The sequence below is a fragment of the Solanum pennellii genome, chromosome 8 (assembly GCF_001406875.1).
Source record: "Solanum pennellii chromosome 8, SPENNV200".
In the NCBI taxonomy this organism is placed as follows: Eukaryota; Viridiplantae; Streptophyta; class Magnoliopsida; order Solanales; family Solanaceae; genus Solanum; species Solanum pennellii.
This window is the reverse complement of record NC_028644.1, coordinates 63,253,362-63,280,730: the sequence shown is the minus strand read 5'-3', so window position 1 is coordinate 63,280,730 and position 27,369 is coordinate 63,253,362. Positions and strand designations below refer to the sequence as shown.

General features: G+C 31.4%; 3 protein-coding genes and 1 pseudogene across 34 annotated transcripts; 2 read left to right on the top strand and 2 right to left on the bottom strand.

The window, feature by feature from the left end:
- The first annotated feature begins 374 nt into the window (after window positions 1-374).
- LOC107028096 (aspartic proteinase CDR1-like) lies at window positions 375-1,949 on the top strand. Its single transcript, XM_015229149.2, has 2 exons — window positions 375-1,476; window positions 1,568-1,949. The coding sequence occupies exons 1-2, from the start codon at window positions 375-377 to the stop codon at window positions 1,843-1,845; spliced, it is 1,380 nt and encodes a 459-aa protein (XP_015084635.1). The 3' UTR covers window positions 1,846-1,949.
- Window positions 1,950-3,820: 1,871 nt separating this feature from the next.
- On the top strand, window positions 3,821-5,301 carry LOC107028312 (aspartic proteinase CDR1-like). The gene is made up of 2 exons (XM_015229341.1): window positions 3,821-4,934; window positions 5,015-5,301. Exons 1-2 carry the CDS (start codon window positions 3,821-3,823, stop codon window positions 5,299-5,301), a joined length of 1,401 nt encoding a protein of 466 aa, XP_015084827.1.
- A 1,077-nt stretch (window positions 5,302-6,378) lies between these two features.
- LOC107027819 lies at window positions 6,379-14,455 on the bottom strand. Of its 32 annotated transcripts, none has more exons than XR_003579824.1 (9): window positions 14,257-14,452; window positions 13,414-13,754; window positions 10,241-13,205; window positions 9,987-10,035; window positions 9,009-9,896; window positions 8,859-8,901; window positions 7,132-8,702; window positions 6,878-7,042; window positions 6,379-6,784 (listed from the first exon to the last, which is right to left on the bottom strand). XR_003579824.1 is itself a non-coding variant. In XM_027918834.1 (4 exons), exons 2-4 carry the CDS (start codon window positions 10,283-10,285, stop codon window positions 6,665-6,667), a joined length of 330 nt encoding a protein of 109 aa, XP_027774635.1. In that variant the 5' UTR covers window positions 10,286-10,492; window positions 14,257-14,449; the 3' UTR covers window positions 6,379-6,664. The 32 variants fall into 32 exon arrangements, 2 of the variants coding, with proteins under 2 accessions (XP_027774635.1, XP_027774634.1); XR_003579822.1 differs by having other exon boundaries at window positions 7,132-8,901; window positions 9,009-9,121; window positions 9,649-9,896; XR_003579830.1 differs by lacking the exon at window positions 8,859-8,901 and having other exon boundaries at window positions 9,009-9,121; window positions 9,649-9,896.
- A 9,038-nt stretch (window positions 14,456-23,493) lies between these two features.
- On the bottom strand, window positions 23,494-24,848 carry LOC107028313 (annotated as a pseudogene).
- Window positions 24,849-27,369: the final 2,521 nt, after the last annotated feature.

Below are 27,369 nucleotides of genomic sequence, written 5' to 3'. Positions count from 1 at the left end.
CCTTGTAAACTCTAAAATCCTTCGATTTATGAAATAAAAGGCTTCTTAATTGATAAGATTTTCACATGATTAAATATATGTCTCTTAACAAAATCAGTTAACCATTGGTAACATTATCTTTTTTAATGGAAAATTTTATGCAATCAATTTGTAGAATCCATTTCATATTCTATATTTAATGCTAGTTTCTATATTACATGTATTTTTTTGCTTACCAAATTTAATTACGTAATATATATATCCTTACGTGCATTTTCCCCCTTTACCAAATTAATATTTCTTAATGCATTCACTCCTTTTTTTTCTTTTCTTTGCCTATCTATAAAATGGCTCTAAATTATCAACTCCTCTTATTCATAATTTCCTCTTGTAAAATGAATTTTAAAGTTTTTTATCTTTTATCTATATTAGCTTTTTTGGCTTTCTCTCAACTTGCTTTAGTTTCATGTAGAAAAGCCAAAAGCAACCATGGCTTAGATGGATTCACTCTTGATCTTATCCACCGCGATTCTCCTCTTTCTCCTTACTATAACCCTTCCATCACCCCTTCACAACGCCTCCGAGATGCATTCCAAAGATCTTTCTCTCGAGTATCTTTCTACACGAAAGCTTCCATCCATCCCACCACACTCGTCAATCATGCTATTCAATCAGACATCATTCCTGATTCCGGAGATTATTTAATGAAAATTTCCATCGGTATGCCCCCAATGAAAACCTATGCAAGTCTTGACACTGGGAGTGAATTGACATGGGTACAATGCAAGCCTTGTACTCATTGTTATAAACAAATATTACCCCTTTTCGATCCTCGAAAAAGCTCAACGTATAAAATAATTGGTTGTCATAGTAAGGAATGTGAGCTAGTAAGAGGTAAAACTTGTGACAAAAAGAATGTTTGTGAATATGAATTGCATTATGGTGATGGTTCTTATAGTTTTGGTGATGTTGCTTTTGAGACATTCACATTTGATTTAACTTCTAATAAGGTTGATAATATTTCAATTCCACATGTTATTTTTGGTTGTGGACATAGTAATGATGGCACTTTTAGCAATCGTACTACTGGGATTGTGGGATTAGCAGATTCAAAAATCTCTTTTATTAATCAACTTGATAAACAAATTAAAGGGAAATTCTCTTATTGTTTAGTCCCAAATAATGATATATCACCATCTTATCATCCTCCCAATACTACAAGTAAAATTAATTTTGGTTCTAAGGCTGTATCGGGTCCTAACGTTCTTACAACTCCCATAATTCGAAGGAACAACGATATATTCTACTATCTACATCTTGAAAGTGTTAGCGTTGGAGGTAACAAGTTAGAGTTTAAGTCTCCACAAGTCACGAATTCTTCTGTTAATGCTAAAGGAGACTTGGGAAATATTATAATCGATTCTGGCACAACGTTGACAATGATCCCTGGTGAATTTTATGACAAATTGGAATCAACTTTGGTGGAAATGATTAAAGGTAAAGTTAATTAAATTATGAGACCATTTTTAAACGTATAATAAATCATACTTTTAGTTATTTAATTATTACATATATTATGTCTCAACAGGTAAGAGAATAGGTGGCCCGCTTCCCCTATGTTACGAGGCGAAAAGCATTGTCAATAAAATTCCTAAGATTGTGTTCCATTTCAAGGATAATGCTGATATCGAGTTGCTACCTATGAATACATTTGCAAAAGTTAATGATTTGAGTTGTTTTTCAATTGTTAAGGGATATTCCGATTTTGCTATTTATGGAAATTTGCAACAGATGAATTTCCTTATCGGATATGATCTTGTAAATCACAAGCTGTCTTTCTTACCTACTAATTGTACCAAATACTGATAAATTTGGATTACAATTTCATATTTTTAATTAATTAACCACTTTGTATGTAATGAAATTTGTCCTTTGTTTAATGGGAGTATGAATGTGTTAGTTATTTTAAATGTACTTTTCTTTTAAGTTCATAATAATTCTAAATTATTGTAATCTAATTTGATCAGGATTTTCCGATTGAAAAGTAGAAGAAAAAGAAGGCAAACTACTAAGAGTAATACCATGTTAATTAGAATGTATTAATAATATATTATATATGTACATGTTAATTTTTTGAATTTGGACTGTTTTAACTTTTTTTCCCAAAAAGATTATTTTATGCTCAATAAGACAGAAGATTGATGTTTTAATAATTGTGAAGTCAATTAATTCATCTGATTTCTCTCCATGTTTTGAAATTCACAAAGATAAGATATGAAATCTGGAAATTTAGAACTTCTTTAAAGACAATGGTTAACTATTCAAAAATATATAAATACATGTTCACTCTCCATCTAATACAAGGCATACCTTTGTATTTTTCTAAGTAGAAATACAGAGCGACGATAAATTCAAGTCATTTAAGAGAAATTATCCGACTAAATACTTATGTCCAGTTTTAAAAATTACATTTGGTGATCTCCAAACAATAGAATGAACTAACTCAAATGGAGGCACGACATCGGAGTAGCAACAAATGGAGGCCCCAAATATCCATCAAGAATACAGAGACTATCAAATTCATGTCATTTACCTATAATCTTATTCTCTTTTAGATAACGATACATAGAATAATCAGTAAAGAACGAGATATAGTATTTCAAATCTCTGATAAGCTTAATAACATGCATCAAATTAAAAACGAAAAACTTTGGTAGACTTAATACAAGTGACAACGTAGTGGAGGAGGTTGGTTTGATAGTCCTAAATCCTACAATGTTACACGTAAAACCATCAACTATTGTGATCGCAAGCTAAAAAAATATAATAGAGTTATCCATGTGATATATTACACTTGGATCAATCTCCCGTTTAATCAAGAAGAGATAGGACAAGGTTAGTAGCCGAAATAGATTCCTTAAAGTAAATTTTTGATATTGTGAGAATTTTGCTAGCTCTACTCTCGAAAGAAAAATCGTTTTATTATTAGAAGTAATAAGAAACCACAATGTTAATCCATTTTTTCAAATATTTAAACAACATACGAACTCATCAACAATAAATAGTACCTAGAAGCATGTATACATAATACATGATCATCCCACAAATACATCTGAACATGGTCCAAAATGATTTAAGCAACCAAGGAATCAGTTGTTGATAAGAGAAAGAAATCCTGAACCAACAACTATGTCCACAAAACACCAATTATCCGAAACAACGTCGTGGATTCACAAATCACAAACCAGATTCAATGTCAGAGAAGAAAAACGATGAACAAAGTTTCCAAATCGTGTTTTAACAACAAATGGAGCTGAGGTACACAGGAAATGAAGAGTCAACGTTGACACACACATAAGGATCTACTAAAATAAGATAAGAGCCTATTTCTAAAATAGAGTAAAAACATATTGACATGAGCTTATAGGCTTTGATACCATATAATCAAATGAAAGATCTTTTATCTTTTTTCAGTAGCTAGATGAGCAATGGATAAATACAAAACATTGGGTTCTAATTAAAGGAATAAAATTAAGAGGGATTCCTATTATTTGCTACCTAAGTATAGCAATGTACATTACTAATATATTAAGATTTAAGTCTACATACATTATGAACGTAACAACAATCAATTTATATATTACCATTTCCTATTTTGTATACATTACATATCTTTTCCTGATCATCAAAATTAATTGTTTTTTTTTCCATAATAACATTAATCTACCTTAATGCATTCATTTTTCTTTTATTTTTTGCCCTATAAAATTACACTAGTTATCAACTATTCATAAATCACTCTTCTGAAATATACTTTTCACCTTAATCCATAGCCATCAAAATGAATTCTAAATTATTATTTCTTTTATCCATTTTAGTTTTTTTGTCTTTCTCTCAACTTTCTTTAGTTTCTTGTAGAAAGGCCAAAACGAACGGATTCACTCTTGATCTTATCCACCGCGATTCCCCTCTTTCTCCCTACTACAACCCTTCCATCACCCCTTCTCAACGCCTCCGAGATGCATGCCACCGATCTTTTTCCCGAGCATCTTTCTTCACAAAAGCCTCCATCCATCCCACCACACCTTTCAATCATCATGCTATTCAATCAGACATCGTTCCAATACCCGCGGAATATCTAATGAAAATTTCCATTGGTACACCCCCTAGGGAAACCTTTGCAATTGCTGACACTGGTAGTGACTTAACATGGATACAATGCAAGCCTTGTACGGAATGTTTTGATCAAATCTTTCCCCTTTTCAACCCTAGAAAAAGCTCAACTTATAAAATCATTGGATGTCATAGTAAACAATGTGAGGCAGTGGGACAAACAGTTTGTGTTAGAAAAAATGTTTGTCAATATGAGATGAATTATGGTGATAATTCTTACAGTGTTGGTGATATTGCTTCTGAGACATTCACATTTGCATCAACAAAATCTAAAACCAATAAAAAGGTCCAAAATATTTCAATTCCACAAGTTATTTTTGGTTGTGGACATGATAATGGTGGCACTTTCAGCAATTTTACTGCTGGAATTGTTGGATTAGGTGGTTCAAAAGTCTCATTTATTAAACAACTTGACAAACAAATTAAAGGGAAATTCTCTTATTGTTTAATCCCAATGGATTTATCATTACCATTTTCTTTTGATCCAAATATTACAAGTAAAATTAATTTTGGTCCTAAGGCAGTTGTATCGGGGCCTAACGTTCTTACAACTCCCATTATTCCAAAGTACCCCGATACATTCTACTATCTAAATCTCGAGAGTGTTAGCGTTGGAGGTAAGAAGTTGAAGTACTTCAAGTCTTCACAACTCATGAGTTCTTCTTCTGCTGCTGCTGATGAAGATTTGGGAAATATTATAATTGATTCTGGTACGACATTGACAATTGTCCCTGAGGGATTTTACAAGAAATTGGAATCAACTTTGGTGGAAAAGATAAAAGGTAAAATTAAATTTTGTGACTATTATTTCAAGTATATATTCACTTTTAGTTATTCTAATTATTATATTATGTCTCGACAGGAAAGAGGAAAAAGGATCCCTCGGATTACTTTCCCCTATGTTACGAGACGAAAAGCCTGGCCAAATTTCCTAAGATTGTGTTCCATTTCACGGATGCTGATGTTGAATTGTTACCTATGAGTACATTTGCAGAAGTTGATAAAAATTTGACTTGTTTGTTAATTGTTAATGGGGGTGTTGATGGTCTTGCTATTTACGGAAACTTGGCACAGATGAATTTCCATATTGGATATGATCTTGTGAATCATAAACTCTCTTTCTTGCCTACTGATTGTACCAAACACTGATAAATTTAGGATTTAATTTCATATTTTTAATTAATTAAGCACTTTCTATGTGATGAAATTTGTTTAATGGGAGTATCTATGTGTTGGTACGTATTTGTAATGTCCATTTCTATAAGTTCATAATGATTCTCTTATCATTATAATCTTTCACGTTTTTATATTTGGAAGGGCAATAAAAATCATGATAGTATTGGGGAAAAGGAGGTAAAGCCTGATTTTATATTTATATTCTCAGCCTGATTTAATGTCCATATTTTGATTTTCTAATTAACCTTTTCTCCTAAAATGTAATTTGATTATCAATAATGCAGATTAATGATATATATATTTTATAGCTACAACGGATTTTGCTGTTCAATTTTGTCCGCTGCCAAATCCAATTTTTTTGTTTTAAAGTAGTACGTAACTATGTAAGTACAATTTCTAATATGTTTGAATTGAAAGATTTTTGTAAAAAAACACTATGCATATCTTTATATTTTTCTTCAGAGGAATTCAATAACTAAATAATCTTAGTATAATTCTTTTCTTGAAAGTGGCTCATGGAAATTAAGGTTATTGAATACTAAAATAGTTGATTGACCTATTCAATACTGACAGTAAATCTAAGAAATTATTGAATATCCTTTTTTTTTCTTCCATAGGATCAAGAATTTGATTGAATTGTTAAATTCTTAGAACCTACAAGCTACGTTGAATCACCATCTTCAATTAAGATCCAATGTATTAATTTCAATTTTTGATACAGAGTGCCATAGCTTCGAATCCTAGCCTTCTGTAAAAGTTCTATTCAACTCAAAGCTACGATATTTTTTATGCAGACCTTAGTAACCTTGAAGAAATTTTGAATTTTCTTTTTTGAACAATACCTTTAAATGATTATGTGCATTATCATCATTGCTTTAAAATGCACATACAACATGCCTTTATTTTTCTTCCCATTCCTGGTTAAATACACTGTTTTCATTCTTTATGTATAGATTTTAAACATTATTGATTCAATTCACCATGTTTTTCATGAGTACTAAAGTAGCACACTGCACACATTTCCTATTCCAATAGCATAACAGAAAATCATTGTACTTGAATGTCGAAAAGAGCTTCAAGGACTATCATTACTATATAAACTCTATAAGAATGTGTTGAAATTGAGCAAGGTCATATCGGGATCTCAAAAGGAAATTGAATCGAACAAATCAAGTTCATCTATGAATAATCACAAATCAAGTTCCAGACCTGTACATATTTCTTCAAATTTGAAACTAACGTGATTCTCAATGGAATTGTTTCATCTCATCCATCAAAGATCTCCTTCAGTACAGGTGCACATGCCAATATAAACTTCACAAATTCCATTTCCATCTCAAAACCAATAATATAACGCATCTCCACACTTTGAAGCAGCTTTACAGCACCACACGAGATTGATTAAGCTCGTAATAATTGTATATATAACAGGTTCCACAGCAATGCCTACTACTCCCTAGAATATATTTGGTAAAAGTTAAGACGGGTTCAGATGAAGAAACCATATTAATACGTTCAATGAGAAACTAGGAGAGTGCTTAGTGCTTACACATTCAATTGTAACTTCTTGTAATTTAGCGCAGCTTGTAATCACGTAACCTGTACTTGAAACCTCGTCAACATTATATTTCTGAAAGACATCCAAAATACAGAGAAATTTGACATTGCATAGAGCAGTTGGCAGAATCTCTGGTATACCTCCCATGGCCAAGTACTAGAAGCAAGTTAAAAATTGGTTAAAGATGAATCATTTGATTATTGATATGTAACAACTTCCGTTTATACACTATAAATGTACATTACCTCTATTGATGAACCGCCTAGTTCCACTCCTCCAGGGATGGCATGTAAATGGAATAACTTTGTAAGATTGGAACAAAAAGGTGACGGATCCTCCAAAACTCGTGACTTGAGTTGAGCCACACAATGACGCTTCTAAGTATCGGGGCATTCTTGAAGCAAATGGACTTTGATGTTCCAAGAAAGTCAGACATTTGAGATTGGCGGCATCAATTTCAAGAATATCAAATTCGGTGCCCCTAGTCAACCTCAAACTTTCAAGCAATGGGCATTTGGATGTGAGAACCTAAATATTGTTGGATCAAAAATGACACTTCGAAGATTAAGACTAATAGGCTTTGCTAACCCTTTAAAATCAAGTGGAGGGTGGAAGAAGTATATATCAAGTTCTAGATGTCTTAGTTGGTGGAATGTAAAAATATAAGAAGGTAAATGATATTTGTTGCCTGAGAATATTTGAAGACAAAGTCCTAGACATTTTTCTTTGACAAGAAAAACATCCAGTAATAAATATCAAGATAACACGTCAAATAGGGGGATATTAGGATAATCTTGGAGCGGTAAACTTTCATATTGGTCCTTGATGAATTCTTGGTAAATGAGTGTCTTGACTACTTGATTGTTGTTGAATGAAGTGAAAAACTCACTAAAAAAATCAAGTTGTGCACATGTTACCCATTTGTTTCTCCATTCATTTGACAAGATACTGGTCTTTACTGCATCTTTCAAAGGCAAGCTCCTTGAAATTTTATCCAGGACATTTTTATGCAAATTATAGCACTCTTATGAGAATTTGGATATTGTCTTTATATCAGATTTTGAATTACTAGAGTTGCGTACAAACTTGTGTATTAAACAATGAAAAGAGCTACAATTAGCAATTTGTCGTGTAATGTCCGGGATAAAATTCTAGGGAGCTTGTCTTTTGAAAGATACATTGAAGACCAGCATCTTGTCAAAAGACTAGAGGTACAAACGGGTAACACATGCAGAACTTGATTTTCGTAGTTAGTTTTCACATCTTTCAACGACAATCAAGAAGCCAAGGCAATCATTTTCAAAGTACTACGACTAAATCAAGGACCAATACAAAAGTTTACAGTCCAATGTCCTAATTCGACATGTCTTCCTGATATTTATTACTAAATGCTCTTCTTGTCAAAAAAATGTCTAGAAATTCACCCTTCAAATATTCTAAGACAATAAATATCATTTACCTTCTTATCTTTTTACATTGTAGCAACTAAGACATCTGGAACTTGATATGTGCTTCTTCCACCCTCCACCTGATTTCAAAGGGTTTGCGAAGCCTAGTAGTCATAATTTTCAAGATGTATGTCTAATCCACACAACAGGGGCGACACACTTACCACTAGACAAATTATAGTAGTAAATATAGAATCATGAGATTAGCTTTTTTTCACGAAGGAATATAACATTCTAAAGGTTAACAGGTAGATAACCAGGGAAAATTCACCACTTTGTAATATATTTCCTCTGTTTCAAACCGCTTGATAGTCATTTGACTTTTCACCCAGCCTTCGATAGAAAAGTGTGTTGCTCACAAATTGTACCTTGCACAAAGGAAGAAGCTAATCTATCAGAATTGAGACAGAGAGGAGAGGCCAAAAAGAGATTTTCGAGTTTCCAAAACAGCAAGCAACAACGGCTTTTCAGACGTTGTGCGCTGGATTGTTGCTTAGGGTTATAATTATTTTCTATGCAAGTACCTCACATTTCATATCCCATAAGCATAACAGAAATTCATTGTACCTGAATGTCGAAAAGAGCTTCATGGACTATATCATTACTATATAAACAAGTAAAATACTCCATTTTACAAAATTTATAAGAAGTACTACTCTACTTGAGACGAGCACCTTTACAAAGATTCCACAGCCATCACTATGTTTATACCAAGTTCTTCCGACTTGAACTTTAACATTCTGTGATGCACGCGTAAATAAATAAATTGTTTCATCTCATCAATCATCTGCATAACCGAGACCAACGGGAAATGTATGGTTCAAAATACACATTTTATCAAGTAGCAGGTGACAACATATACAACCTTAAGAAATTATATTTGCATCTCAAAACCACCATAAACCAGGAACCTACACGCCTTTTGAAGCAGCTTCATAAAAGTCGTACTTTTATAAATTGTAGATAAGTCTAGTACGCCATGAGTTAAAAAACCGAACAGAGTATAAATGCCATTTGTTTATGATATTTACCGATCACTACACTAGTATAGTTTACAAAAGCTAAAGAAATAGTTGGAGGACTTTCTTATTTGAAAAAGTGGCATTGACAGATTAATGCAATTACTTGATGATCATATAGAAATTAACTTCATTGATTGATGTTGAAGGGAAAGAGGATATTTAAGACAAATCTACATCAATTGCTATAGGTAGATATGCGTTTTAACTAAGCATAGGTTATATTGGGATCTCAAAAGGAAATTGCATTGAATAAATCAAGTTTATCTGAATAAGTACAAATCAAGTTCCAGACCTGTACATATTTCTTCAAATTTGAATCTAACGTAGGGTGATTCTCGATGGAATAGTTTCATCTCATCCATCAAAGATCTCCTTCAGTACAGGTGCAGCTGCCAATATAGACTTCACAAATTCAATTTCCATCTCAAAACCAATAAAATAATGCATCTCCACATTTTGAAGCAGCTTCACAGCACCAGACGAGAATGATTTAGCTTGTAATAATTGTATAACAGGTTCCACAACAATGTCTACTACTCCCTAGAATATATTTGGTAACGGTTAGGCGGGTTCAGATGAAGAAGCCATATTAATACGTTCAATGAGAAAATAGGAGTGCGTAGTGCTTACACATTCAATTGTAACTTCTTGTAATTTATTGCAGCATGTTACCAGTAACCTGTACTTGAAACCTCGTCAACATTATATTTCTGAAAGACATATCCAAAATACAGAGAGATTTGACATTGTTTAGAGCAGTCGGTAGATTCTCAGGTATACCTCCCATGGCCAAGTACTAGAAGCAAGTTAAAAATTGGTCAAAGATGAAACATTTGAATAAGATATATACCAACTTTCCTTTATATACTATAAATGTACATTACCTCTATTGATGAACCGCCTAGTTCCAACTCCTCCGGGGATGGCATGTAAATGGAATAACTTTGTAAGATTAGAACAAAAAGGTGACGGATCCACCAAAACTCATGACCTGAGTTGAGCCACACAATGACACTTCTAAGTATCGGGGCATTCTTTAAGCAAATGGACTTTGATGTTCCAAAAAAGCCGAAGCATTTGAGATTGGCAGCATCAATTTCAAGAATATCAATTCGGTGCACCTAGTCAACCTGAAACTTTCAATCAATGGCCATTTGGATGTGAGAACCTAAATATTGTTGGATAAAAAATGACACTTTGAAGATTTAGACTAACAGGGTTTGTTAACTCTTTGAAATTAGGTGGAGGGCGGAAGAAGCACATATCAAGTTCTAGATATCTTAGTTGGTGGAATGTAAAAAAAATAAGAAGGTAAATGATATTTGTTGCCTGAGAATATTTGAAGAGTGAAGTGATGGACATAAACATCCAGTAATAAACATCAAGATAACACGTCAAATTAGGGGGATATAAGAATAGTCTTGGAGCGGTAAACTTTAGTATGGGTCCTTGATGGATTCGTAAATAACTGTCTTCACTACTTGATTGTTGTTGAAAGAAGTGAAAAGCTCACTAAGAAAATCAAGTTGTGCACGTGTTACCCATTTGTTCCTCCAGTCTTTTGATAAGATACTGCTCTTCGCTGCATCTTTCAAAGGCAAGCTTCTTAAAATTTTATCCAGGACATTACTATGCAAATTGTAGCACTTTTCGTGTTTATACACAAGTTTGTAGTCTAATAACTCAGATCTGGATTAAAAGAAACATTCAAATTCTCATAAATACACATCAACAATGTATACATAGTCTTATATAACTACTAGCTAGTTCAACTTTTTCAATTGCATGGAGGTTTATCATTTCGCAAATATCGGAGGGAAAAATAATGACAAATGAGAGAGTATGAGGAAAATGTTGATTGGAGACAACAATGGTGACTTTATGAATTCAATCTAGTAGATTCAATAATGTATATGTATATACACCTATATAAGGATATTTCACCTATATACGCATCAAATTTTTTTGGCGAGGGGGGCCAAGAAGTTATTTCCATTTCAAGAAAAAGATCATGTAGAAATCTATTCTTGCAATTGAAAAAACCTACACTAAAGCAATTACCTCATTTTCTATCTTTTGCAACGTCAGACAACTATTTCAATTTCTAGAAAAAGATTTTATAGAAATCTATACTTAACATATGAGAAATCTACTCGAGAATTTTTTTTTACCAAAAGCCACAGATTACTATAAGATTATAAAAAGATTGAAGTGTGCATAAATAGGCTCCAAAATTCTTGGAAGTTCCGCCCCTGGGATTTTTGTCTAGTCGTAAGTGTGTTGCGTGGATTAGGCATACATCTTTGTTTGCAACGGATGAAACCTACTATTTAAGCTGAGAAGAATATAATCTGGCCATATATTCTTCTCGACTTAAATAGTAGGTTTCATTGGTTGCAAACTTAAACTCGAGATATATGTCTAATCCATGCACACACTTTACACTAGACAAAAGTCGTAGGGGCGGAACTCCTAATTAATTTTGGGGTCTATTTATGATTTCTTACGATCTTATACAGATAGTAATCAGGATGGATTTGGGTGAAAATAATTGCAAGAGTAGATACCTCATATTTTAAGTATAGATTTCTATAAATCTTTTTCAAAAATGGAAATAGCTGACGTTCCTAAAATGAGCAAGAGCTAATTGATCCAATGAAGGTTTTGCCAATTGCAAAGAATCGATATTTACAAGATCTTTTTTCTAGAAATAGAAATAGTTTCCTACTTCATAGTCCCCCTCGCCAAAAAAAACTATGTCTTGAAATGGAATATCCTTTTATATATATATACACACACATTATTGAATCTCCTAGATTAAAATCATGTTTTCACCATTATTGTCTCTAACCAACATTTTTCAGGTATTATCTCATTCATCATTAATTATTTTTTCCCTTCTATATTGGTAAAATGATAAACTTCTATGCAATCGAACATGTTAACCAGTAGTTATAAAAGACTATGTCTATATTGTTGAAATGTGTAATTATGAGAATTTGGATATTTTATTTATTTTAGATTTGAATTATTAGAGTTGTTTACAAACTTGTATATTAAACCATGAAGAGTGCTATAATGAGCAATTTCTCGTGTGTAATGTCCTAGATAAAATTCTAGGGAGCTTGTCTTTTGAAAGATACAGTGAAGACCAATATCTTATCAAAAGACTAGAGGTACAAATGAGTAATACGTGCAAAACTTGATTTTCGCAGTTAATTTTTCAGATCTTTCAACGACAATCAAGAAACCAAGACAATCATTTACCAAGTCCTACGACTACATCAAGGACCAATACTAAAGTGTACGGTCCGGTGTCCTAATTTGACGCGTCTTTTTGATAATTTTTAAAAAAAAAATGTCTAGGAATTCACCTTCATATATTCTCAGACAACAAATATTATTTACCTTCTTACCTTTTTACATTCAAGCAACTAAGACATCTGGAACTTGATGTGTGCTTCTTCACTACAACAAAAATGACATTAGCGGCAATTAATTCTCAACTGCCGCTAAATATGTATTTTTAGTGGCAATTGACACTCTTTGTATATGTTCCTAAAGCCTTTAGCGACATTGGTTCTAATGGCACTTAACTAATGTCGGTAAAGACTTCATCCCTCTTTATTAATGTCAGTAATTAATGCCGCTAAAAGTTATTTTTGTTGTAGTGCTTCCTCCCTCCACCTGATTTCAAAGGGTTTGCGAAGCCTACTAGTTGTAATCCTCAAGAAATATGTCTAATCCACACAATTCTAAAGGTTAACAGGTAGATAAACAGGGAAATTCACCACTTCGTATCCCTGTTTCAAACCACTTGATGGTACTACATTAGACTTTTCACCCGATCTGCGATAGAAAAGTGTTTGTTACTCACAAATAGTAGCTTTGTACGAAAGAAAGATATTCGAGTATGCAAGCAGAAGCAAGAACGACTTTTCAGTCGTTACGCGCTGGTTTGTTGTTTAGGGGTATAGTTGTTTCCTTTCTGAAGAGATGAAACAAATCACACAAAGAAACTAAAAGGATCGAATAATCTCAATGGTGAGTCGTTTACCTAGAAATTTCAAAAATGAATATCAACTTCTTGGTATATAAACTCTACATTGGGTGATGCTCGAGGGAATTGCTTCATCTCGTCCATCATTTTCATTCCCAGCTATCGTTACAACACCAATTTTCTCAAATGCAGTTGCAATGACAATACATGCTTCAAAAATTCCATTCTAGTTTTCAGGAGTCGTCCTTTGCCAACGTTCTCATCAAACACTAGTTCGGAAAGTATTACCCACTTATACCTCCATTTTCGGATAATTCAAAAGCAAGCATCCTAATATCTTCTCAAGAAGATCACAAGGCAAACTGCTAACCCTATCTACGATAGAGCTCTCGCCACTCCTGTTATTAGAGGGCATAAGGTAAATTGTGAATCGGGTGGTAAATGCATCATAATTAGTAGCTTTTAATTTTTTTCTATATATGTGAACTTCCAAAATACAGAAAATTAATATAACATCGTAAAGCACATATATATGGTTTAGAGATAGAGAAAGGAGAAGGATATCAATTCAATAGAGAGTTGTAAACATACAGACATGAGATTAACTTTTTTTCACAAAGGGAAAATTCACCACTTTGTAATACATATGACTATTTCACTCTTTCCCTAATGTAAAAGGCTTTGTTACTCACAAAATGCAACACAAGAAAGGGGTTTAGACCATAGCTTGCGCAAATGAAGAAGCTAATCAATCAGAATTCACAATTTCTGTAAACAGTCTCGATCCCAAATAGACCAAGACTGTTTGCTACTTTTTTTTTCAAATACAAAAGCATATCAAAATCAAATAAGCTAGAAATTGACCTAGATTCTGTTGAAGAAATCAATAAGCATTCGTACCAGAAAAACGGCCAGATCCTTATCTACCGAGTTTCAAACTTTATGTCAATGTTGGGATTTCACCGTCGGAGAGTTGAACTCAGAGGCTTACCCATAGGAGAGTCCGCTGAGAGAGATCGAAAGCTGCCCTCTATTTTCTCTAGGGTGATGTTTTGTGTTTTAACTCCTCGCTTAATGCTTTAGCAGAAATTGGTTCAAAACTTTATAACCTATCCAATCTGTCCAAAATTTCATATTGGCTTATTTTAGTCCATTCAAACATGGCCCAATTTTAAAAGGAAAAATTACTAAATTACACTATTTTAGTTTATCTAATTCTATTAATTTTTTACTAATTTATTAAATTACAAAAATTCCTTTTTTACCCTCAATAATACTAATTAATTTTACACATTGGAAACTTAAAAAGTTAAATTTACCTTCCCAAAATCAAAAGTTACCGCCCAAAAACTGATTCCATTCCCCCAAAATCTCTTCTTCCCAAAAAATTTCTTCCAAAATTTCCCCCCTAATTTTGAGTTACAATTGTAAATCAAATTTGAAATTCAAAATATTCTAAGAATTATTATCAATACTCATCCGAATTTGAGTCCTAAATCAGGTATATCATCATTCACATTCTTAAAAAAAATCATTTTTTCGTATTTACTGTGTTTATTGTTCAAAAAATTATATTGTTGATTTCCATAATTAAATTCTATGTAGATCTGAGTTCTTTATCAAAAACAAACATGCATATACTTCTAAAGATCCAAAAACCCCAAAGAAGAGGGGTAGAAAGGCGGCACCTCCTATTGTCGACCAACAGTACCAACGGTATGTAAATTTATTTTTCATATACATCATGATTTTCATGTTGTTTCTTTAGTTTGTTGATTCTGATTGTTAACTGTCGTTTATATTGTATATGAAATTTTATTTTTTTAGTTAGTTTGATGAATTATTTGATAGTATTAGTCTGATGAATTATATTAAGTATCGTTTTAATCTTATCATGATTTTTGTATATATTTGTTAGTATACTCAATTATTTTTTATTAAGTATCATTTTTTATGTGCTCATGATAGAATGATTCTTTGTTTTATTTTTACTTATATTCCGTATATATTAATGGGTAATAATTACTAATTACGTATAGATATGTTATAAGTATCGATTTGTATATTTACATTAAGTATCGATTTTTGTTATAACAACATGATTTTGCATGCAATATAAGATATCAAATAATAGTATATGTGTATCATACAGTCATACATCTGTTATTTAAGTATCATATTTATAAGAATTATTGATAAGTATATAAAAATTTAAGTATCAAACATTATGTTTATATATCTAATTGAAATTGTGAATTTGAGTATCTTTTGATGTGTTGAACATGAAATTTAATGTATTAAAGAAATATATTCAACTTTAATGTTTCATTTATATATAGTTTCAAATAGTATTTGTAAGTATCATGTTAACATGTTTATTTATATTTAGTATCAGTATTAGGCAATTTTTAGTATCATTTAAAACAGAAACAATATTATATGCAGTCAATAGTTTAGAAACTTTTTATCTATGTTACAATTTGATAAAAAATTATTTATTTTATTGCAGAATATGAATTACGTCATTAAACATATTTCAACTAATGCATTAAAGTTTGGTCCAACATACAACACGAATTTTGTTGAACACTTAGTATCATCTACTAAGGATGAAAGTATGAATTTATTTAAAGAAACAATTTTCGCACCATACCTAAATATCCCTAGATGCAATTACCAAGGCCAAATTACTAAGTGTTTATACTTGTTAGAGATTGAGCATGATAATTTAGATCAAGAGATTCACATTCGCCATGTCAAAGGTCTATAAAAGACGTCATTAATGGATTTTTGATACCTGCTTCATTACCTTGGCATCTAGTTTATGAGGTTTATATTCCTGTTAATTGTGGCAAAGATTTTCATTGGGTATTGGTTGTGGTTGTTTTGAAGAAAAGGTTAATACGTGTGTATGACTCATCTGGTGGGTCAAGGAAAAGAGTGCCTCCTGAAGAGATTAATCAGTTGTCTGTAATGCTTCCAAACTATCTACATGATAGCAGATTTTTTGATAAAACGGATAGAATTAATTGGTTATCATTGGAGGCATACAAAGACAAGGAAACAGGTGAACTGTTGGGTCCTCAACATTCATTTACAGTTGAATATGCGCAAGAGATTATGCAACAACAAAGCGATAGCCTGTAAGTATTTGTGAATCAATTTTTTTTGTTTGATAAAATGTTAGTTTTTAGATTTCCTTTACATTCAAATCCTTTTTAATGTATCTTCATTTTTTTCCACTGATTATGGACTGTTCGTAGCTGCTTATGCAGAATATTTGAGCGACGAAATTAAATTTCATCCGTTGGTCTTCAGAGTGACTATCTTCGCAACAGATACAGAACATTGTTATGGAGGTATGGCATGGACAAACTCAAGGTTGGATATGTTAGTGATAGCGATGATCCAACAAGGCTAAAGGGCGGGTTTTCTAAACAGGCAGAAGATGCAGTGGTTGATGTTAATTAGTTAGGTTTATATTATTTTTGAACTATTATTGGAACGAAATATTTTGTATTTCAACTTCTATTTTTCGTTCAATATTACTAAGCATTTTCTAGTTTTAATAATTTATCTTGTCAAACAGCTGATGTTACTATATTAAATTTTTTAACAATATAACTGTTAAGTTATTTACTTAATTATGACACAAAATGACACATAATTATTTAGTTAAAATTTATTAATTATTCGATAAATAACAAGATATGATACTATATTATAATCAGATACAAAGTAACAATAGAATTATTACAAATATGATTCTTATTTAAAAATAAAATTAGTATATCTTTATTAAATAATGCAAATTATTGTGTTCAACATATTTAGTATCGTTCAAGAGTTTGAATAATATACTTATAAATATACATTTAGTTTAGTTTATATTTTTGTCAACTTTTTGAATTCAATTATATTAGTTAATTAACAGTACATATAATTAATTTTTATAAAAGTTAGTTCTACAAAATAACATACGATACCATATAAAGTATGTTCATAATATAACTGATAATATTTTTACACGATTGTTACTAGTTTATTTAATTACACGATACTAAATAATTTATATAAGTAATATATACAAAATAAATGATGATACCATAATAAATTATTTTCACAGTATATCTGATACTATTTTTACACAATTATTATACCAGTTGATACAAAATAAGCTACTCCAAAATGTCGTATTTTTAGTGCAAATCAAAATGTATGATACTATATTACAATCAGATACACAAAACATATAATATGTCACATGTTAACAACATAAAAAAATCAATTTGTATAGCTTTATTAATTAATACAACATTATGAACATAATATATTTAGTATCGTTAAAAATTACATGTCATATAATAAACTATAATTTGATATCAATTATTGTTTTGAATGGAATAACAAATTTTTGTTATCAGATCCATCATACGTTTACCATTTTATGTAATTGAGATTAAACAAGTTAAATTTTTTTATAAATTTATAAATATCTTTGCACGTAATATAATACAGTCAAAATTTGATATATTTAGTATCAAATCAGATTTTGTAGCTTAAATCATTCACACGCTGTTAATCACATCAAATAAAAAAAATTTCACATATTATTAGCAAATTAAAAATATCCAGAAATATTATTACACATCAAAGATACTAAAAAAATATAAATCAAGAATCTTTTAGAATGAAGGTACATGTTCTTTTATTATGACTTCATCTGGATTTTTCTTTCTCTTTTTTTTTTGATCTCCCAGGCATCTTTTTGTATCTAGGTGGCAAGACCAGTTCTTCCAAAACAGAGTCCGGAGCTTTCCATTCTCTTTTGTCTAGCATTGGTGCTATTGGAATTGCATAAATATTTGTTAATGCATCTTGTTTATAATAATCAGAGCAGTAGGGGCGTACATATGTTATATTCTTCTTCTTCAAGACGGCTATTGCGTGTGTACAAGGTATCTCGTCATGTTGAAATCTTCCACATGAACAAGTTTTCCTCTCAAGACAAACAATGTATCTAATTCCACCTTCATACACTGAAAAAATAAACTTAGAAGATGCAACAACCTGCTATTTTTTAGAAAATAGAGACAGTCAACAAGTTTTTTTTTGTTTAACAATAGAATAATAAATACAAAGCAAATATGTACCTTCATTTTTGTACTTTTTGATGCGTTTAAATCAATATTTCTTCAAATCTTCTACCCAATGTTTCTTTTGTATAAGAAGCTATTTCTCTATTTTTGCAATTCCAAGAACCAAATAGAATTCTAACTTCCTCCAAAAAATCTATAATAGGTAGTTGTCGTGTATCAACAAGGCAACCATTGATACATTCAGCTATATTTGAAGTCATCATTCTCTCACGGTTCACTGTTGCATGAGACCAAGACCACCTTTCATACCCTGCATCTTGAAGATACTTTTTTACTCTTCCATCTATTTTATCCAATTTAGCCATCAATTTTTTAAAATCATCTTTTGTATAAGCCTTATCCATTGAGTAAAACAGATCACTTAGAATGGTCCTGCTTCTCCTAAAGTTTGAAGACACATTTTTCCACAGGTGCCATATGCATGCAAAATGAGGAACAATTGGATAAACAATACTCACACCTTTCTTTATGCTTTCATTTCTGTCAGATACAACACACATTTTTCCCTCTCACCAAATGCATTCTTAAATTGTTGAAAGAACCATGTCCATGAACAATCATTTTCCGTGTCAACAATTCTGTACGCCAAAGGCAATATGCAACCTTAATATATAAACATAAAACAAAATATACTAAATAACTACTTAATATTAAGAAAATAATAAGATAAATTCATAAACAACATGTCATACCTGCTCCATCGAGTGTACTAGCAGACACAAATGTACCTCGATAAGCTCCACTAAGATGTGAAACATCAACAACTGGCCTACAGAACTCAAATCCTCTCATCATTGGCCTTAATGATATGAAAGATACATAAATTCGTAGTATTCAGACTTATGAATCCTTATATATGAATTCGGATACACAGTTTCCAGCATATATACGTATGTTGGCATGTTTCTGTATCCATTAGCAGGTTTACCTCTTATAAGTTCCAATGCACGCTCTTTTGCGTGCCATGCTTGTTGATAAGAAATCTCAACGTCATACATTTTCCTGATATCATCAATTATATCGCTCGAAGTATGTTTTCTTTTATGATTCTCTAATTTAGGCGCTGTCACATCACTAACAAACCCAACTGTGCTTGTACCTTGCTTAATACCCTATCCCTTAATGGACATGTATGTTCACTATTAAAGTATCTCATTATGAATGTTTCTGAATTCTTCCTAACAGATGCCTTCAATTTCCAACAACAATCATCTGAATGACAAACTAATACGTAGCTGCAATAAAAAAAAACATATATTGGTTATTTGCTAAGGTTGACTGTTTTAATAAAAAAAAAAAAAATTTAGAAAAAGATACTTTATTTCATTTTCACAATAGAAATGATACTTCATGATAAATATTTCACATCTTGATAACTTATTATGTAAATTGATGAGAAATATTACATTTACTGGTTTTAACATTCAAAATGTGAAAAACATCATTACGATCAAATCATATTACATAGAAAACTACACGCAACATATAATATTAATGTATCATATTAAATATATTACAAATAAATTATATATTATTAAAAATATTAACATATAAATTGAAAACATACATTTTGTTATCAAATCTTTTAACTTTAAAGTTGAAACTATTCTTTATTTTGTAATTTTTCATTACCCCCTTCATAGTTGACTTATCCTTATACATTTGATTCTCTTCCACAACTGAATTATTGGTGTCTGATATATACTTATCAACATCCATTTTCGGTATATAATATGCATCATCAATTGATGATTCAACAATATTGAGAGCCTTTGCATCATTTTTTTCACCCTCAACACACATGATGACACCTGTTGTTGCATCAAAATTTATTATCTCTTCAACACCTTTATCTGAAGTATCAATGCATAAAGAATAAGTTCCGAACCCAGCCTCATGTTTCTTAATTTCGATATACAATTTTACACCCATATCAGTCCGAATACATAATGGAGACGAATTTTCTTCAACAAAATATCTAATCTGTATATTTTTTTTCGATTCGTCAATGCCCAGCTCAGCCGCCAATTGCTGAATAAGATTCATGAACGAAATATTTTCACCAACCACTATCCCATCACTTTTGTATCGCTCATACATAACATCACTTTCCCATATTCCAGAATGTCGCAACAAGATCGAAATATTCATCTTTGAAAATTCAGAATCGGCGTTCCAGAGATTTTTTTAAGCAAAATAATTTTTTTTTCTGATTCAAAATCTGAATTTTTTAATATTATGAAATTAAATAATGCAATAAATTAGTACGTTTTTTATGCAGATTTGGCGGTAATCTTGTTAAAAATTAATGTAAATCATGGGAAAGTATTTATCCTTTTATTTATCCTTTTTTTGCACCGTAACAGTTAACATAAAAAAAAATATTAAAGTATTCGGACATTTTTATTTACGTATCATTTTGTTTTATAAAGTATCTGAATTTCTCAAAAAGAAGAGATTTTTGGGAAATATTGATATTATAGGGATAGAATGTAATTTGTCATTTACAGTATGTCATTTGCCTAATTTTTACATTTTAAAAGCTGGAAAAAACTACAGAATCTGACAAACATTTTTATATACATTTACAATAGGAATAACTATAGAAATTTCAACTTTTAGTTTAGTAATTACCATTATCCCCTATAAGTTTTACAAATCTCCAAAATCTTTTATTTTTTTCTTAAATAAAAAATATAATTAATGTATCCGACCCTTTATTAATGTATCTGACCATCTTTTTAATGTATCAGCACTTTGGTTTTTGGCCAAATGTATTCGGACCCTCCATTACTGTATCCTCCCTCTTTTTAATGTATCAAAGCTTTGATTTTTTGGTCATATATGTATTTGGCCCTCTTTTTAATGTATCAGTGCTTATATTATGGTTCCGTATGAGAGATTTCTGTATTTATAAATTTTTAAGGGATAAATTGTAATTTTGCTTTAAAAGTATGTGATTTCTGTAATTTGCCCAAAATACTCACTCCATCCCTATTTAGTTGCCCACTTTAGAAATAACACACATATTAAGATAACAATAATTAACATTGTGAAGTTATTTTATCCTTATTAATTATGATTTTAAAAAGAGTGAATTAAAACTTAGAAATTTTCAAGAAGTTTAAATGAGGGTATAATAGGAAAAAAAGTTATCCTTTCTTGATTTGTCAAAATGGACAAGTAAATAGGAACAACTAAAAGAAGAAATACGGACAAGTAAATACGGACGAAGGGAGTAAATAACTACAATTAATTTTTGTCCAAACTTATCGATGATCCTCTAAAGTTAGCACAAAATTTCACTTAGACACCTCAACTAAACGATGTTCATTTTAGACACCTCACGTAGGATTTCGTTGCGTCATTTTGACACTTTTTGCTAACATGTAAAAGTGTGTGTAATAAAATCAACAATAGCGCGTGAAAGACTTAATTTAACCATTCTTCCTCTCCCTCTATTCTTCCCAAAAAAACAACACTAAAAAGAAAGAAGAAAAATAAATATGAAAAATAGTAAAAGGAAAGAATATTTTTTTAAAAAAGCACAAAAATTATTTTGAGTGTAATGAAAAAGAGATTTTTTAGAATAATATTTCTATTTTATTTACCAAGTCATGAAATTAAGGTTATCGATGAGTTTAGCCTTATTATTTTTTTTATATTATATAAATATAACTACACAATAAATAGCAAAGTTAATTATATACAAATAATCAGAAAAGTTACTAATATTAAATAGGAAAGTATTATTACACAACTAATTGATTATGTATAGGAATCTTTTATGTGATTGGTATTTGGTTCCCCATGTCTATCTTCATTAATACTTTATCTTTCATCAATATTCCTATATCACAATTTTTTTTGTATCCCCCAAATTTCTTCCAATTTAAGATCCTTCTAATGATTCTAGCATCAAGTTCTGTAATTTAAATTCATCATATATCTTTTAATCAATATTTTTCCTTGTTTTTATAAAGATTATATTTGTATACATCTATATTTTCATCTATTTTTAAGGGATTTCGATTAAAGAACTATTTGTTTCTCCATTACATGGGTTATAGTCATTTTTGTAAGTTATTCTTCAAACTTATCTTCAATTTAGTCCAATATTAATCTAACTGTAGCCCATATTGTGCGCCAGGGCCAGATCTCAAGTCTTGAATATCTGGTTTCGATTAAAGATTGGATCAGATTTTGAGTCAGGATTGACTCTCAGGTGTTGCTCTCGTGTCTCGATTGCTAGAGCTAGACTTGGTTGTCGAGTCTCAAGGTTGCATAACTAGTCTCACCTTGGGTAAGGGATTGGATCTCGATGCTCAAGTCTTAGGTTCCGAGTCAAATTTCTATATATGGGTGGACCAAGCAATTTTGAACTTCCAATTCCTTATAAGTAGCTGGAATATAAAAAGGTAATAAGGTAAATGATATTTTGTTACCTAAGTTTACACGGAGACTGAATTTCCTCGACATTTCTTTTTGTCAAGAAAAGTATCCAACAATCAATATTAGGAAATCTTATCAAGTTAGAGCATTTAAGTTTAAACCTCAGTATAGATTGTTTATGGAGTAGTAAGATTGTCTTAGCTTCTTGAGCATGTGCAAATGACTTAAAAAGTGATAATCAAACTCAAGCTCTTGACATGTGACCCCAATATCTCGATAAAATACTGGTCTTCACTGCATCTTACAAAGACAAGCACCCTAAATTCCGTCCAAAATATTGCAGGGGAAAGTTGCTAATTGTATCTATACCAGATCTCCTAGTACTCCTAATGGACCATGGTCGAGTACTGATGAGAGTTTTAGGAAAGATAACCAATATTACTAAGCAAATGTAGTTATCAACTTTCATAGTATTCAATATTCTTCCGAGAATTTTGATATAAAGACTATTCAAAACTACATGAATACATATTTAAACATGTATGCATAGACATACATGACTAATAGTTCAATAATTTCAACCACATACAGAAATCTCTAGGTTCTTTTTATTACATTGACAAACTCAATTATGAGGAACATCCATCCAAAAATTATACTTCATACTTATTTTTATGAAGAGATCAAACAAACAATGAAATTAAAAAAGAAACTAGGAATCTCGGATAAACAATATTGTTATTGCTACAAAAATAGATCAAGCTTATGAATGAAATATAAATTCTACATAGGTGATGCTCGAGGGAATCACTTCATCTCCTCCATCATTTTCATTCCCCTATGGCGGATTTCTCCAGAAGTCTCAATGTATATTTTCTCAAGTGCAGTTGCATATGCCAATACATGCTTCAAGAATTCTGTTTCAGTTTTATCAAACCAGTAGAGAAGGGTCATATCCACGCTTTTGAGCCGCTTCATTGCACTTTGTGTCATTTCTTTTTATCGCTAGGGATGTGTACATGCACTCGCACGCTTCTAAAGCATCAGACTTGAGAAAGGAAAAAGAAGGTTAATTATAAGAAAAACCTATACATCAACATATGAATTACAATCAAAAGATGAAAAATGAGACATACAGTAATTAGAAGCCTTTCTATGTTTGGGCAGCGGCTGATCAAGTTAAGCACATATGTAACCCAGTCAACCTTGGCAAAGATCAAATTCTAAAATTCAAAATTTTGATGTTGTCTAGTGTTAACTGAGGCTCTGGTACGGTAAAGGACTAAAACAAAGTGCGACAAAATTAGCTAAAATTACGAGGAAAATCTAGTAGTGCATCAGACAGATATCTCAATGATGATGATTACCTCCAACATGTTAAAAGGCATGCCCAATGCAACTTCCTCAAGCAGAGGGGTTCTTCTAAAGCAAAGGGAATTTGCTCTGCCGCTGAATTCAAAGATTTTTAGATTAGGGACCTCAATAATGAAGCTATCAAAATCACTGCAGCAAACCATCGATACATGCTCAAGTAATGGGCTCGAAAGTTACAACTTGAAAATTAAGGGTAACAAAACTTCGAAAACCTTTAAAGTTGGGAGGAGGGTGGAATTTACAATTATTAAGTTCCAGGTGCTTTAGATCCTGAAAATTTGAATAGGTGAGAAGGAAGGCAAAAGCATTTAAGAAATGCAAGTGATAATTCCTGGACATTTTTGTTAGACAAAAACACAATCCAGGTATCAATATTAAAAACGGTTGGAGCTAGGGTACAAGAGGCTAAATTTGCGTACTACTCCTTGATGCATCAATAGGACTTTATATATACTTGTTTTTCAGGAGTTCTTTGTTGATGTTATAATCAAACACTAGAGGCTTAATGTTTACCAAGTTAACACTAGAGACTTTATAAATACTTGTTTTCAGGAGTTCTTTGTTAATGTTTACCAGAAAAACGATCAGATCCATTATCTACCAAGTTGGGATTTCCCCTTTACAGAGTTGCATCCAGAGGCTTATCAGTAAACGAGGCTTACTGTGTTAGCAGAATGCTCCACCGACTGCAGAATGCTTTAGAAAGTTATGAACCCCTGCCCTCTATTTTTTACAGTTGTACGAAGTAGGCAGTCCAAGTGTAAATGAATTTTGTTGCCTCATTTTGATAGTCATTAAGTTTGTCACTAATGTTATTTTATAAGGTTGCTTGTGATTGGTCAAGAGATGTCATTTAGGACACTAAACAACTCTTGATTGGTTCTTGTTCTGATTGGAGTTTCCACGTCATTTAAACACACGTCATCATCTAGTTGGTCTTGAATTTGAATAAAATGTCATATCCTTAAATACGTTACATGAGTTTGCGCCTTCAGTGAAATGGACCATCAGTTCGAAACTTAATCCAAATTTAGTATGAATTATACCAACAATTTAATGTGTTCGCAACGTTCTCTTGAGATCCTGACCAAAATAATATTACATAAACCTTTGAGAGTTGTCTAAATCTGTTCCATTACATAGTAAATGGTAATAAATGTCATGATTCATTATTTTATGGGAAAATCTCAAATATGCTATCAGACATTGAGAAAAAGAGTTATTTATATCATCAGTTAATAGTTCTAATACACAGTTTATAAGACTCAATAATCATAGTACAATAGTCACAATTCAACAGTCAACATGTATCATGTATGTAAATCACAATAGTCAAATGGATCAATCACAAGTATCAAGTGTATCTATGACAATCAACAAGTAGATCAATCATATGCAATCAAGTATGTGATTGATGCACTTGGTACTTCTGATTGATCCGTTTAACTCTTATGATTGACATACTTGATACGTGTTGATTGTTGAATTGTGACTATTGGACTGTGATTATCAAGCCTTGTGAACTGTGTATTAAAACTATTAATGAATGACATAAATTAGTCTTTCTCAATGTGTGATATCATATTTGAGATTTTCCCATAAAATTATGAAACAATGACATTTATTACCATTTCCTATGTAACGGAATAGATTTGGACAACTCTTAAAGATTTATGTTATTTTTTTTGGTCAAGATCTCAGGGAACGTTGTAAACACATCAAAATGTTCAGTCTGATTTATACTAAATATGGATTAAGTTTCAAACCAATGGTCAATTTCATTGAAGGCGCAAACTCATGTAACGTATTCAAGAATATGACATCCTATTCAAATTCAAGACCAAAATGATGTCTTGTTTAAATGACGTGGAAACTCCCAATCAGAGCAAGAATCAATCAAAAGTCGTTTATTGTCCAAAATGACATGTTTTGACCAATCACAAGCAACTTTATTAAATAAATTTGTGATAAACTTAATGACTATCAAAATGAGGCAACAAAATTCACTTACACTAGAGCTGCCTACTTCATACAACTATTAATAGGGGAGAGGGGTTCATAATTTGCTAAAGACATAAAACATTGAAGAAAGCATTATGCAATCTTTGAAGGCATCCGCAAGTAGAAGTTCTTCCCGGAGATCAACCTGAAACAGCATCATGCTTCCCGACGTTCCTAAAGTCCAGGTACATCTCAGAGATTTATTTCTATAACCCTAAATCATGTTTGATACATTTTTCAATATTGTTCTCATGTTCGATTGTGATTTCTTTTCATTTTACAACAACACTCATTTCCCAAAATCTCTCCTATTTTTTGGTTAGAAGTAAGAAAATATAGATGGTACAATTCAATCTATCAGTGGTTTATGATATTTACCAATAACTACACAACTATAATTTACAAAAGCTAAGGAAATAGTTGGACTTTCTTATTTGAAAAAGTGGCATTGACAGATATTGCAATTACTTGATGATCATATAAGAAATTAACTTCATTGATTGATGTTGAAGGAAAAGCGGATATTTAAGACAAATCTACCTCAATTGGTATAGGTAGAAATGTGTTGGAATTAATCTAGGTCATATCGGGATCTCAAAAGGAAATTGAATTGAATAAATCAAGTTTATCTATGAATATGTGCAATTAGACCTGTACATATTTCTTCAAATTTGAATCTAATGTTGGGTGATTCTCGATGGAATTGTTTCATCTCATCAATCAAAGATCTCCTTCAGTACAGGTTCACATGCCAATATGGACTTCACAAATTCCATTTCCATCTCAAAACCAATAAAATAACACATCTCCACACTTCGTAGCAGCTTCACAGCACCACACGACATTGATTTAGCTCATAATAATTGTAAAACAGGTTCCACAACAATGCCTACTACTCCCTAGAATATATTTGGTAACAGTTAGGCGGGTTCAGATGAAGAAACCATATTAATACGTACAATGAGAAAATAGGAAAATGCTTAGTGCTTACACATTCAATTGTAAGTTATTGTAATTTAGAGTAGCTTGTAACCAGTGACCTGTACTTGAAACCTTGTCAACATTATATTTCAGAAAGATATATCCA